Source organism: Pelophylax lessonae (genome assembly GCF_965119305.1).
Source record: "Pelophylax lessonae genome assembly, chromosome: 1".
NCBI classification, from domain to species: domain Eukaryota; kingdom Metazoa; phylum Chordata; class Amphibia; order Anura; family Ranidae; genus Pelophylax; species Pelophylax lessonae.
Window position 1 is genome coordinate 452,568,550 of NC_138768.1, and position 15,652 is coordinate 452,584,201.

At 42.5% G+C, this 15,652-nt stretch overlaps 1 protein-coding gene across 1 annotated transcript in view; it reads right to left on the reverse strand.

The window, feature by feature from the left end:
- Window positions 1–214: 214 nt before the first annotated feature.
- The window catches only part of RFXANK (regulatory factor X associated ankyrin containing protein), a 34,117-nt gene continuing 18,679 nt past the window's right edge, over window positions 215–15,652 (reverse strand). The window contains exons 6-9 of the mRNA XM_082268227.1: window positions 15,136–15,261; window positions 11,973–12,039; window positions 11,470–11,550; window positions 215–629 (exon numbers count right to left, since the gene is read on the reverse strand). Coding sequence (XP_082124353.1) covers window positions 577–629; window positions 11,470–11,550; window positions 11,973–12,039; window positions 15,136–15,261 — 327 coding nt within the window. The 3' untranslated portion in view covers window positions 215–576. The remainder of the gene's footprint in view (window positions 630–11,469; window positions 11,551–11,972; window positions 12,040–15,135; window positions 15,262–15,652) is intronic.

Below are 15,652 nucleotides of genomic sequence, written 5' to 3' on the forward strand. Positions count from 1 at the left end.
AACCTTCTAGCTGACTGAAACACGCATATATATTTATGTAAATAAAGCCGTTGTGTGAAGTAGATACACAGCTTTAACCTAACCTAGGATGATCTCCAGAGTTTAAAGGCTTCTGGATCAAATAAACCGTCCATCTAAAACTCTTTATACCTTGCAGTTCCCTAAATGAATGACAACATGTTTTACCATATACAGTACCATGATAATGGTTTCAACAATGCTGGAGTTCCAGAAGAAGATATGCTAAAATGCCACCTACACAGGCCCTCCATCATGGCTGGGCAAGGCACTTTTACCAAGGGCAGCAGCCAACATTTAAGTACCCGTCCTGCTGGTCCAACACAAGCCATGGATTTTTTCCTTCAATATACTGTGTTGGATACGTTGATTAGATAAAGATGTTCCTATTCTGAATGTGCATTCTTCTGTCAGGTGCTTCAATAAAGTCTTTTCCTTTACAAAAGAAATGCCAGCTTGCTTAGTATGTTCTGTAGCATCTTGCCCATGACCTCGGTCAGATGTCTCAGCAGATGAAGATGAGCTCATATATCTCTCTACTTATTCCTCTCAACTGTGTCACGCTTGGCTCTGAAACAATTTCAGGATGTGATGTTCAATGACCTGTTGGACTAGAGAAAATTGTAACACCATAAGCTTGACAAAAAACAATCTCAAGTCCATTAATTTCTCTGTTTTCTAACTCTATATTGGCTTCCAGGGTTATATCTGTCTTCTGTGTGTCAACAGTTTTAAATTGTCCTTCAGCTCAAAAACCATGTTATAGCTACAGCACAGTCACTTTGCTTTAATGCAAGTAGCAACTATAGAACATGCCTAGTACCTATAAACGGGGTAGGCAATTTCGTCACTCCAGCTGTTGTGGAACTTCAAGTTCCATGAGGCACTGCATGAAATAGTCACAGGCATGATGGCATTTGTGTCACCATGGCTGGAGTGTCAAGCTTGCTTACCCCTGTAATAAACTATGCAAAATGGTTTAAACACACAGATCAAATACATAAGTGGGAGCTGTTTCATCTACTAAAATGTAGAACGGTCTCTGTCCATCCAGGTCTTTAATTTACACAGCTCTGGCAGGACAAGAGGGCTGATTTTTCTCTATTGCAATTAAATACTACATCTAGGGCCTTGTTCTTACCCCAGCTTTTGCCTGGAAAGGGAAGGAGAAGCAACACTTGCTCATCTCTCACTTTGCTGTTTTCTTTAAGCATGCTCTTTGCTGACAAAAGGGCACTGCAACACAGCTTTTTGGATTCTTGCACTGCCCCTCCCTCTGCCAGTCTGAGATGTTGAACAGCCGTAGCCAAAAGTTTTTAGTATGACACAAATATACATTTTTACAAAGTTTGCTGCTTCAGAGTTTTTAGATCTTTTTGACAGATGTTACTATGGTATACTAAAGTATAATTACAAGCATTTCATAGGTTGAGTATTTGGCGCTCACGTGACTGCCCGTTTCTCTCATTCTCTCCTCCCCACTGACGTCAGCAGGAGATTCTTGGCCCCTCAAGCTGTAGTGGTCAGATTGAGAGAGGAGTCTGGTCACATGAGCGCCGAGGGGCGCTCTGAAATAAGGTATAGAACGACACCCATCATTATCAAACAGAGAGGATTGTATGAAGACAACGCAGTGGCTTAACCACCACAGTTTATCAGAGTCAATATTTGCAGCGTTGACCCTTCTTTTTCAAGACCCCTGTAATTCACTATGGCATGCTGTCAATCAACATCTGGGCCACATCCTGACTGATGGGAGACCATTCTTGCATAATCAATGCTTGCAGTTTGTCAGAATTTGTGTAAATTTATTTTTTTTGTTCACCAGCCTCTTGAGGATTGACAACAAGTTCTCAATGGGATTAAGGTCTGGGGAGTTTCCTTGTCATGGACCCAAAATTTCAATGTTTTGTTCCCCATGCCACTTAGTTCTCACTTTTGCCTTATGGCAAGGTGTTCCATCATGCTGGAAAAGGCATTGTTCCTCACCAAACTCTTCTTGGATGGTTGGGAGAGGTTGCTCTCAGAGTATATTTTTGTACCATTCTTCATTCATGGCTGTGTTCTTAGGCAAAACTGTGAGTGAGTCCACTCCCTTGGCTGAGAAGCAACCCCACACATGAATGGTCTCAGAATGCTTTACAGTTGGCATGACACAGGACTGATGGTAGTGCTGACCTTTTCTTCTCTTAACATCTGTAAAACGTGATCGTTGCTTCTGAACTTCAAGAGAAAAGTCAGGAAACACCATAACATTCACGTTTTGAAAGGGGATATTTCCAGGTTCCCTAGTAAGGCACAGGACTTTATCCCAGTCTCGGTAATTGAGTAGTTTAGCAATAAATGTGCGGGACGGTGCACCCTCAGGGGGGCGGCGGGCTGGCATGCGGTGGGCCCGTTCAACCGCAAAGGTAGTGGAGAAGGCCTCCCTTCCATATGTGGAAATAAGCAGATTTTCCAAAAATATAGGGGGGTCAGCAGCCTCAGGGAGCCCCACAAAACGAAGGTTACAGCGTCTAGCCCTGTTTTCTAAGTCATCCTGTTTCTGGGCAAGTTGTTGTCTTTGGCGCTGAAGTGCCTCAGCAGTGTGTTGTAAAGGAAGGACAGCATCCTCTGTCTGTGTGAGCCTAGTCTCAGCCTCCGTGACCCGATCCCTAAGCTTGGATAGATCTTGTCTGATCAGGGACATGTCCACCTTCACCTCCTCTATTTTGGCTGTAAAAGTTGCCTGACATGTGGAAATAGCGTCCAATACCTGAGAGAGGTCCAGAGCAGGAGGCGCGGCGCCATCTTGCAGAACAGGGCCTGGATCATGTCGGCGAAACTTGTCCAGGGAAGCAGCGGCAGCAGAGGAGGACTTTTTAGGCGGAGACATAGTCAAGACACCCGGGAGCAAGGCACGCAGGTCGGTAAGTAAGATCAGACGTGGGACACGCAGGATGGGAGATACAGGATCGACCGAGAGCGGAGCTAGGCACGCTTGCGACCTATTCCATTGCCTTCCAGGCCACGCCCCCCTCACCTTTTCTTCTCCAGACAAAGTGTCAAAAACAATCGCAGTCCTATCCCGGTACCTTTTGCAGAATATCAGTCAGTCCCTGATGTTTTTCCTGGAGAAAAGTGGCTTCTTTGCTGCTCTTGACACCAGGCCATCCTCCAAAAGTCTTTGCCTAACTGTGCATGTAGAAGCACTCACAGCTGCCTGCTGCAATTCCTGAGCAAGTTCTACATTGGTGGTGCCCTGGCGCTTGCTGCACTTTCTTGGGCGCCCTGATGCCTTGTTCACAAATGCAGTGAAATTTTTTTTTGAGGGATTAAGTTAATTTTCATGGCAAAAGAGGGACTTTGCAATTAATTGCAATTCATCTGATCACTCTTCAGAACATTCTGGGATATATGTAAATTGCCATCATAAAAACTGAGGCAGCAGACTTTGACACAAATATTAATTTTCACATTCTCAAAAAACCTTTGGCTATGGCTGTACAAGGGGTTGTATGGGGCAAATACCAAATCAAATTCAGTTACTTACACTGCTTGCATCTAAACAACACTATATTTAATGATATCAATAAATGAAGAACGGCATTCATTTGTGTCTTAGATCTGGCTGGAGTTCAGCTTTAAAAATTCACAATGCCAATTCAACAACAAAAATTTCATCTTACCAATCCTTTTTTTTATGGCCTTTTTGCCCACGTGACTTCTTCCTTCCTACCCTGAGGAAGTCACAGGGGCAAGTGATGTAACGCTCAGGGCAGAGCTTTGGTAACGTCACTTCCAGTCCCGAGCCAAAACTGAAAAGTACATGTTTTCATGCTGGTAATGAGTCAGACTCCTAAAGAACACGTGAGTAAGCTGTATTGCATTTTTTATATAATTTTATTACCAATTAACAGGTGCTGCACTATTGGAGGCCTATTCTTTCCTCTTTTCAATATTATAAACAGACACGGTGAAGGGTGCCTGTGATTTAAAGGGGACCTGCCTTATTAATATTACTTATTGGAGACACTTGTGAAATGCTTGTGGGCGGGAGATATCACCAGATCACTGGACAAAGCGCATTGTGATCTGTATATTTATATAGATCCACTGACAAGGTGAACGAGCATTTCTATTGGTGGTGGAGCATGGAATTAGATACAATACTACACAAGAATTGTTGATGAATTATCATTCATTTGGAATTCTTTTAATTATTTATGGTATGCTATTAGACTTTATATGTGCACATTTATGGGGTGTTCTACTTTACATCAACTTCAAATAAATATACATATCAATGGCAAAGCGTCACAGGGATTTATTATATATCACTGGAAACTTTTTATGTGATTCCTGGCAGTGCACAGAAAATGTATTTTATTATTTTTAAGCTGACCTGTCCGCTGTCTGTTGGAAGGGATTTAAGCAGCTGAAGCTGCTAGGTCACTTCCACACATCATGTAAGGTACCACCAACAGCCCTGTAGCAATAAAGTAAACATTTTAAAAAGTAAAACCTCCTGCCCCAATGTATCTAAACCTGCAGGTTGGGTGTGCCTACGTATAACAAAAAAAGCTGAGTTAGGCTTACCAGTAACTCCTTTTCTGAGAGTCTTCCAGGACAGCCCATGAGACCTAGGGCTCCTCCTACCAGGACAGGAAACACGTTAACCCCACGAGATAAAAGGCGGCCCTCCAGTCCTCACCCTTCAGTATTTCTCGAGAACCGTAGGACATTCCTGTAAAACATATGCATAATACAAGACATCACCACGTGGGAATCTGGCTGTCCTGGAAGACTCTTAGAAAAGGAGTTACCGGTAAGCCTAACTCAGCTTTTCTCTAGTCGTCTTCCAGGACAGCGCATGAGACGTTGAGCCAGAACTTACCAGTCTAGGGAGGGACTACTGCCTGGAGAACCTTTCGACCAAAAGCCTGCTCCTGGGAAGAGAGGAGGTCCAGGTGATAATGTCTAACAAAGGTCGAAAAATTAGACCAGGTAGCTGCCTTACATATTTGTTCCGGCGAGGCACCAGCCCTTTCAGCCCAGGATGTGGATAAAGCTCTTGTTGAATGTGCGTTGACAAAAGGCGGAGCAATATTTTTAACTCTGTAGGCTTCAGAGATTGTCTGCTTTATCCACTTGGCTATAGTGGCCTTAGAGCCTCCATTACCCTTGTGTGTCCCTGAGAAAAGAACAAATAAGGCTTCAGACTTCCTAAAGGTCTTGGTAACCTCTAGGTAGGCAAGAAGAATCCTTCTGACATCCAAAAAATTAAAATCCTTTTCTTTGTCATTTTTTGGAAAATTACAAAAGGTTGGTAGTACAATATCCTGTGATCTATGAAAGGAAGAGGCTACCTTTGGCAAAAACCCTGGATCGGTTTTTAACACTACTCTGTCATCAAAAATTATAAGGAAAGGCTCCCTAATTGAGAGAGGGCCTGAAGTTCACAGACTCTGCGAGCTGACGTAACTACAATCAGGAACGCAGTTTTCAGTGTGAGAAATTTCACTGGCAAATATTTCAGAGGCTCAAAAGGAACAGTCACCAAGGCCGGAAGGACTAGAGAAAGGTCCCAGGTAGGACACGATCTGACTACTACTGGTTTTGACCTGGCGATAGCCCTAAAAAACCTTGCTATAATGGGTTTCTCTAGAAGGGAGTACTGGAAAAAAATGCTAATGGCTGCAGTCTGTACCTTTAAAGTACTAAGGGATAGACCCTTGTTGGCACCCTCCGGAAAAAATTCCAAAATAGATGGGACGTCAGGGAATACGTTTTGATTATCAGATAACCAAGAGTTACATTTCTTCCAAACTTTGCAGTATATAGCTCTAGTGGTAGGCTTTCTAGAACTAACTAGAGTTTTCACAACTTTGTCTGAGAACCCCTGGGAGCTTAGTATCTGCTCTTCAGATACCAAGCTGTCAAGTTTAAGGATGCCATCTGAGGATGAGCTATCGAACCTTGAGTCCGCAGGTCCTATCTCAAAGGTAGAGCCATTGGAGGCTCCAAGGCTAGTGACTGTAGGTATGAAAACCATGGCCTTTTGTGCCAAGAGGGGGATATCAGAATCAAGTTGGTGTCTTCCAAGAGAAATTTCCAGAGGACTTCCGGGATTAATCTGATAGGAGGGAAGGCATAACAGAGGTTAAATGCCAGTGATTCGCAAAAGCGTAGATCCCCAGAGACTGATCCCTTGAAATCAGGGAAAAAATCTCTCTGTGGGAGACCCCACCGGGCAGAAATTTCCGCAAAAATTTCCGGGTTGAGGGCCCAATTGTCCCGACACACCTGATAGCAGCTGAGGTAATCTGCCAAACAATTCTGAGCCCCTTTCAAATGAATTGCTGAAATGGAGGCCAGATTTGCCTCTGAACTGCAATGTTTGACTTCTTGTACCCCCTTGTTTGTTGAGGTACGTTACAGTTGCAATATTGTCGGAGCGGATCTTCAGATGGCGTCCTCTGATGTCTGCCTGAAAAACCTCTAAGGCTCTCAGCACCACCAGGAGCTCTCTGATTTGATGACGCTCCTGCTTCCAGTGGGGACCATTCTCCCTGTGCTATCTTGTCTTGAAGATGGGCTCCCCATCAGAAAGAGCTTGCATCCGTTGTTATTCTTTATATCGGAATGACCCATTCCAACCTTCTTGTAAGGTGAAATGAAGACCTCCACCACCACAGGGTTCTCTTTACTTTGGAGGGAATTTTTACCTTCAAGTCCAAGGAACTTGGAGATCTGTCACAGATCACAGATTCCTAGAAGGAATAGTTGAAAAGGACTTTTTTGAAACCGTGCCCGAGGCACAGCTGGAAAACAGCAGGTCATAAGGCCTATGGCTCTTGAAACATCTCTAAGCAAGATCCACTGATTGGTCTGCGAGGATGCCATCCTCTGAGCTATTTTTGAAACCTTTATCCTCTGAATAAAAATCTTTTGATCTAGTGAGGAAATCTCGTACCCGAGGTATGTCACTCTTTGAGAAGGTTTTAGAGAAGATTTCTCTTTGTTGACCAACCAGCCTTACTCCTTCAGGAACTTCTAAATTATCCGGAGATCCTTTTCTCTTTTTTCTAGCTTTTGGTACAAATCTGCCATTACTAGGAGGTCATCCAGGTATGGGATTATCAAAATAGATTTTTGTGTTAACGGGGCCAATGCTTCCCCCAGGACTTTTGTAAAGATGCGTGGGGCTGACAACAACCCAAAGGGCAGTGCTTGGAACTGGAAATGTCAGATCTCCGGTCCTAGCCTTACTGCTAGTCGTAGAAACTTTTGGTATGCTGGGTGAAAAAGGATGTTTACTTCCACATACCTAAAGTCCAGCGTTGCCCTGAAGCACCCTGGGTAAAGCAAATTTCTTATGGAATACACTGATTCCATGCAAAAGGGTTTGTATCTGATAAAGTGCTTTAGAGCACGTAGATTTAGTATTAAGCAATAATTCCCGGAGGGTTTCTTTACCACAAACATGTGGGAGTAAAACCCTTTGCCCTGCTCTGCTTCTAGAATTAGGACCAAAACATTCTGATCCACTAAGTCTCCTAACTGGAGACCCAGGACAGTAGCCTTCACTCAAACCCCAAGTAGACTGGTGAATAACAATCTCACCGGAGGCCGAGCATCTAACTCCAGTCTGTGTCCCTTGGCCACCAGATCTAGAATAAAAAGGCTTGAGGTGACCTCTTTCCACTGTGGGAGGAAGGCCCTTAATCTTCCCCCCACTCTGCGGAATGAGTTATTGCAGCTTGGCGGGTTGAGGAGGGTTAAACAAGACCCCCCCCCCTACCTTTGTGGCAAGTCTAATGCTTCTTGGGACTGGCCTCCTTTTCTTGCGGATCCTGCTGTCTACCCCCCTTCCCTCGAAAAAACTTCAGAGGAGTTGGGAACTTCCTCTTTTCTAGAAACAAGCTCTTTTTATCGGCAGTACGTTCCAGAGCTTCTTGTAACCTGGGACCAGTGTTAATTTTGGCAGCAAATTTCAATTTAGTTTTAGTCTTAGGACTAAAATGGCATTTTAGTTTTAGTCCCATTTTAGTCTTCTGCAAGTGTTTTAGTTTTAGTCGTATTTAGTCGACTAAAACTCCAGTACATTTTAGTCGACTGAAACTCATTTTAGTCATCTATAATCGAATGGGTGTAGTTCAATTGTAATTTGTAATGCATTATTTAAGCATTTCTCTACAATTTCCAAACTCATTATATACTACTGCTGGTCCTGGAGTGAAAAATCAAATATGTTATTATTTATGGTATTAAGCTTTGAGCATGCACCAGTGCTAATTTTGGCAGCAAATTTCGATTTAGTTATAGTCTTTTGACTAAAATGCCATTTTAGTTGTATTTTAGTCTTAAGACTAAAATGCCATTTTAGTTTTAGTCGTATTTTAGTCATCTGAATTGTTTTAGTTTTAGTCTAATTTTAGTCGACTAAAATTGTGTTAATTTAGTCGACGAAAACGTTTTAGTCGGTTTTAGTCGACGAAATTAACACTGCCTGGGACCAAAGAGATGGTCGCCTGTCAGGGGAAGACTACATAAGTGCAATTTAGAAGAAGGGTCTCCTGACCATGTTTTAAGGCAGAGACTTCTTCTGGCTAAATTAACTAACGTCGAGGTCCTAGCTGTCATCCTAACCGCCTCAGCGGAGGAATCAGCCAAAAAACCTACTGCCTGGAAAAGAAGTGGAAAAGATTTAATAATCTGATCCCTTGGTGTGCCGGCAGACAAGCAAGTCTGTATTTGTGAAAGCCATAACTCCAAGTGTCTGGTTATACAAGTAGACTCTAAGGCCTGTTTGAGACTAATAGTAGATGCCTCCCAGGCCCTGCGCAACACGATATCCCCTCTCTTATCCATGGGGTCTTTAAGTGTACCCATATCATCAAAAGCTAGATCCATCTTTTTTGGAAATCTTTGAGAGGGGCATCCAACTTGGGATACTTGTTCCACGACTGTGCCATGTCATCAAAAGGAAACCTCCTTTTCAGGTTGCTGGAGAAAAAAGGTTTATTTTCAGGATTTTCCCATTCTAATCCAATTGTATCTAGAAGGGAACTGTGCACAGAAAAAACCAAAAACTCTGGCCTTTTTCTTATGCATTCCCTCATACATAAGATCATGTTTAGATAACTGAACCTTCTCCTCTTTAATTTCCAGCGAAACATAGACAGCTTTTAATAAATCAACCACATCCTCTAATGACAATTTGTATCTAGAGCCCCTGACAAATTCCCTATCCTTAGGCTCTTTCCCTGATCATTCCTGTGAGGAATGGGGAGACGCAGACTTCCCTCCTGCACCCTGCGGAGGAACTCCATCCATTGGTCTAGCTGAGCCTTGATTCTGAGAGGGAGACTGCATTTTGTCAATAATACTCTTAAAAGAACTAAAAGGTAGGGGTTAGGTTATCTCTAACTGAAGTAAGCATCTTTTGTGAGGAAACAGCTGGATCATCTTTCACTAAACTGTCTATGAACGAACGGCAGACCACTTTACTTTGAGGAGCTCAGTTTTGCCCAACAAACTGCACACTTCCTTGTGGATGTTTGCACCGGGACTTTGTCCAGAGCCTTGGTCTGTAAGACATTAAACGACATTTAGTCTGAGCATTAGCCACCCAAGTCTTCAAACACACCCCAGTGCAGGAGAGAGGAAGAGTGCCCCTTTTTCCAAGCCCCCTAGCTATGGTGAAGGAGAGAACCCCCCCCCCGTATATGCAAGAAGGAAGAGTCCCAAGACTTACCTGAGAGGTGCTGATGCCAGAGCCTGCATCCGCTGCCTGGGCAGTTACTGCAGAGGAATCCATTCCGCTCCGTTAGTGTCCCACAGCCTCTGCTGGGTCTTCACACAACATCAGCCGCCCAGCATCTCCTGTTCGCGCTTCACAGAGACCGGAACCAGCATCTCCGGTGCCCGCTGATGACGTCCCTGCGACCGGAAGTGACCCTGTCACTTCCTGAAGCCAGCGTGGAACGCAGGAGCTCCACCTCTTCCGCCCTACATGTGGAGCAGATACAGGGAAGGAGCCCTGAATTAGCTGTGCTCTCACTGGAACACAGCCTCTGCTGCTGCCTAGGATGGCCCACCGGAACAGAATAGACTCAAAAGGACAGACCATAAGACTAAGAGAACAAGGTTCCTAGGAAACGTTACCCCCTGTCCGGAGGAAACACTAATACTGAAGGGTGAGGACTGGAGGACCGCCTTTTATTTGGTGGGGTTAACGTGTTTCCTGTCCTGGTAGGAGGAGGAGCCCTAGGTTTCATCAGCTGTCCTGGAAGACGACTTGAGAAAAAAAAATTCTGCTACACATATTAGGTATTGTCGTACAGGTCAGTACGTTAGAGTAATCATTTCAGAGACCCACACAGGTTTAAGGATTGACATGTTTGGAATTTACTCAAAGCAAACTCATATTTCTCCTCTATATTTCACAAAAATGGGTAGTATATTTTCTTTGTGCTTACTAAAATTATTTTAGTGTATTTATTTTTTTTTTATACTGAAAATATGGGATTGATAAACAGTTGTGCAAATATCACATGACCAAAAAAAAAAAAACTACCAACATTTCATTTACCAAGGTCTCTGCTTTAAAAGGAGTTCACCACTTTGTAGGAAAAAAATAATAAATGGACATTTTTTTGCGGATAAAAAAAAAAAAAAAAAGCATTTATTATTTTTTTCCTTTGGAGCCTGTAAAGCATTGTAGCAGCGATCAGTAGATCACTGGTGCCATGCAAATCTGCCAGTGTACCTGCTTGCCCATACCTCCCCGTCTGGCAAAGCTGATACAATCTGACAGAAAGAGAGAATGAACTACCACGGCGCTCAACAGCACTGTGGTAATGTATTCAAAGCTACAAGCCGACAGCTTGTAGTTTTCCATTTACAGGACACTACGAATAAGTGCCGCGGAGCAGAGCCCTGCTCCACCATATTTTTTTTAAACTGTGACAGCTAGCTGTCATAGCAGGGGGTCGGACTGTTCGGAACATGTTACATCCTAAATATGGGTGTAACATGTAACATAAGGTAAACTTATCCTTTAAACTCCCATTAATATCTATGTCTACACTCCTGAACCTGAAAGGTGCTTTTACCCTTTCACTTCCAGCAACCTATGTCATACGCTTGCTGCAGGGGTGTTTTACACCTACTCCTAGCTGCTTCCACAGACCCCCAGTAGTGCGGTCCCCTCCATCCCCACATACATACGAATGGAAATGTGTCGGGCTGATAAACTTTGAAAATGTTTTTTTTAGCTACAGGTTATAGATTGCTGCATACATTGACATGAAACAAGTAATCTAGGGCAATTATTCACAGTTATCTATAACTAATGGACACTACATACTAACCCACTATGACCAGCATGTTAACTTTTATAAAGCTGAACGTTGCTGAAAATTATGAGCACAGCTTCTGCTTTCAGTGAAATTATATTTCATATACCTTTTTTATGACCCAGTGCCACAGCAAGATCCATTGGGGTATATCCAGAATCTGCCTCCATAGTTATGTCAGCTCCTCTCTCTGTTGGTATAAAATAAGCATGTTAAAAAAAAAAAAAAAAAAGGAGGTTAAAATGTACAAACACACTCATATTCAAAAATCTATTAATGTGGCTGACTTTATAAAAGGATCACATTATTTATACATTAACATATACATATGTTATTTATACATTCATAACCCCCCTCCCTGTTAACATCACAAATCACAGCCCCTCAATGTATCTTCCTATAGATTACACTATACTTTGAGCATTAGTGTTACAATCTGATTTGTTGCTTTCTTTTACATATGTTTCTGAAAACTAGAAACAGAATTGTCATGATGTAGAAAATAATGCTTTCACGTATTCCTGAACAGGCACGCTTCCCTTTCCCAAAACAAACTAGACCACTTCACTGATAGAATAGTTCAGCTAGGGAAGAAAGTTTTAATAATATTACCTAATAACACCTCCACACATTTCACATGATTCCCTCTTACAGCATACAGTAATGGCGTCCCTCCATTCTGTAACAAAAAGTTTATGTAAGAAACTCGCAGTGTGTGCACATTTGTATCAAAATAACTAGCTCCGCTGTGTTAAAAATGACTTGGAGAGTAATTTCAAAAGGTAACTGATCAAGATCAGAAATTCTTAATGTATCCCCCACACTTCAACAATTGTAAATAATTCAGTGCAGTTTCCCTTTCAAATGAAGCCGACAATCATTAAAATGCCTTGGGATCCATATTCCTTCTGGCTTATCTCAACTATTCCTGTTGAATTTCCAACATTTAGAGTGCACCCAGAAAGTATTCACAGTTCTTCACCTTTTCCACATTCTGTTGTTACAGCCTTATTCCGAAATCGATTAAATTCATTATTTTCCTCAAAATTCTACACAAAATAACCCATAATAACAACGTTAAACAAGTTGGTTTAAAATCTTTGCAAATTTATTAAAAATAAAAAAACGGGAAAAAAAGCACATGTACATAAGTGTTTACAGCCTTTACCATGACACTCAAAATTGAGCTCAGGTACATCCTGTTTCCACTGATCATCCTTAAGATGTTTCTACAATTTGATTGGAGTCCACCAGTGGTAAATTCAGTTGATTGGACATGATTTGGAAAGGCATACACCTGAAAATTGACTTGGAGTCAATTTTATGTAAACAAGATTATAAAATTATGAAACCGTTTTATAGTCGGTTTGTTGTCTATGTTTCTATCTTTTACATAAAAAGAATTTTCATTCGAAAAAGCCTTTTTTCTTCTCATCATACCTTGCTTGATTTGGCTTTCAAGCAGGACCTCCGTATTTACAAAAATGGGCAAGGGACCTGAACACAACACTCTCTAAAGAACAAAAAAACCACATACTCTTATTTGCCCACAAATCTTTCTGCACGCTGTAGTCCCCCTTTTTGCCCCCACTCAGAGCTGCTGATAAGGCAGTACAGCCAGCCCTCCTGTACTGGGCCCAGGCCCGAACTGTTCAAAAGAGGGGCCCGGGCACCTGCTGAGCAAGAAGTCTGGCTGTACTGTCTTATTGCAGACACCGATCCTCTTCTGCCCCCCACCCCCGGCAGCACTGCCCCTGTCTCCTCTTCTTTCCACCTCTGGCTGCACTGCCGGGGGATTGGTCACTGGAAGTTCTGAGGATCTGAAAAAAAGAATTGCTGCTCTACACAAAGATGGCCTCGGCTATAAGAAGATTGACAAGACCCTGAAACTGAGCTGCAGCACGGTGGCCAAGACCAGACAGTGGTTTAACAGGACAGGTTCCACTCAGAACAGGCCTCGCCATGGTCAACCAAAGAAGTTGAGTGCTCAGCGTCATATCCAGAGCGTGTCTTTGGGAAACTGAGGTATGAATGCTGCCAGCATTGCTGCAGAGGTTGAAGAGGTGGGGGGTCAGCCTGTCAGTGCTCAGACCATACACTGCATCAAATTGGTCACATGGCTATCATCCCAGAAGGAAGCCTCTTCTAAAGATGATGCACAAAAAAAGTCTGCAAACAGTTTGCTGAAGACAACCAAGACTAAGGACATGGATTACTGGAACAATGTCCTGTGGTCTGATAAGACCAAGATAAACTTATTTGGTTCAGATGGTGTCAAGTGTGTGTGGCGACAAGCAGGTGAGGAGTACAAAGACAAGTGTGTCTTGCCTACAGTCAAGCATGGTGGTGGGAGTGTCATGGTCTGGGGCTGCATGAGTGCTGCCGCCACTGGGGAGCTACAGTTCAATGAGGGAACCATGAATGCCAACACGTACTGTGACATACTGAAGCAGAGCATGATACCCTCCCTTCGGAGAATGGGTCGCAGGGCAGTATTCCAACACAACGACCCAAAATACACCTCCAAGATGACCACTGCCTTCCTAAAGAAGCTGAGGGTAAAGGTGAAGAACTGTCCAAGCATATCTCCAGACATAAACCCTATTGAGCATCTGTGGGGCATCCTCAAAAGGGAAGGTGGGGGAGTGCAAGGTCTCTAACATCCACCGGCTCCATGATGTCGTCATGGAGGAGTGGAAGAGAACCCCAGTGGCAACCCGTGAAGCTCTGGTGAACTCCATACCCAAGAGGGTTAAGGCAGTGCTGGAAAATAATAGTGGCCACACAAAATATTGACACTTAGGGCCCAATTTGGACTTTATAACTTAGGGGTGTACTCACTTTTTTGTTGCTAGCGGTTTAGACATTAATGGCTGTGTGTCGAGTTATTTTGAGGGGACAACAAATTTACACTGTTATACAAGCTGTACACTCACTACTTTACATTGTAGCAAAGTGTCATTTCTTCAGTGTTTTCACATGAAAAGATATAATAAAATATTTACAAAAATGTGAGGGGTGTACTCACTTTTGTGAGATACTGCATGTCCTCGGTCACTTCCAGCCAGGGGAAGGGGGCCCTATCAGTTTTTGTTTTTACTCCAGTTTCCCTTCCCTGTCTAGGCGCCTTAGGGTGTCACCTTTTCCATCCAAAAGAAAAAAGTAAAAAAAACAAATGCTGTTTTGTGTTTACTACCCGGTTACACTGTTCATTTAATATTGTGTTGTATATGGTACATGCACATTTGCCACCCTCTGTTTTCTTTTTCTTAAGTTCACTGAGATACCAACCTATTTGTTTCATCATGTACCTTTAAGGCTCTTTGTCCGTACCATACATTCTGCTAGCAGTTCTGCCTGATGTGTGAGCCTCCTATGTAATATTGTAGCATTTATTGTGTGTTGATCAAAGTCGCCCTTTTCACGAAAAATGCTCACAAAGGTCTGTCTATACTGGATCTATATGTCAAGTCATGCTTTTGTATTTTGATGCATTCCACTAAATAACGATTTTAAAAAACAATCATTGCTTTACAAACAAACATTTACAACTCAAGAAGTTGTTTAGCTAAAAAGTCAGAACAGCAAAAGCAGCCTTGTTTTGCCTTGAAGAATTACGTTGTCTAACTTGAACTTCAGTGCGACCTGTGCGATAAGGGATTATTATTTCTTTTGACTCATTTACTCATGTGTAAGTTTGAACTCAAGCAGAAAAGGATCACACACCTTTTTGACCTCATCCTCATTATAGTTAACGTGTCATATATTTACTTACCCAATCATAGCTGTTAATGTCTACCTTCTGGTTTAGGAGCAGGGTCACAATATCAGAATATCCTCCAGTGCTGGCCAAGGACAAGGCACTTTCTCGTTCTTTGGCCAGGATATGGGGATCAGCACCCTTCAAAAAGAAATGAGCAATGTTGAGCATTTTGTGCAACAGGTCTGATTTTAAATGTATTTTTGTACAAAAAAAAACAAAAAGTAATTAGCATGTCTATATACTTAATTCACTATCAATATCATATGGTGTAGTCAGATCCTCTAACGTAGTTGATAGATTTTGATTTTAAAAATATGCATGATCATTATGTGTTTTGTTTCCTGCAACTAAGATAAGGGCACTACCCAATGTAGTAACTAAAACTGATTTAGAGGGCTTATGCACTGTAGCATTGAGATCCTACCACCTGAATAATACTCCAGCAGTTGAAATATTTAACACTTTCTTTAGCCAAGGAAGAAAATGATGCACTGTTTGCTGCAGGCATACATTATACTACTGGTAATCT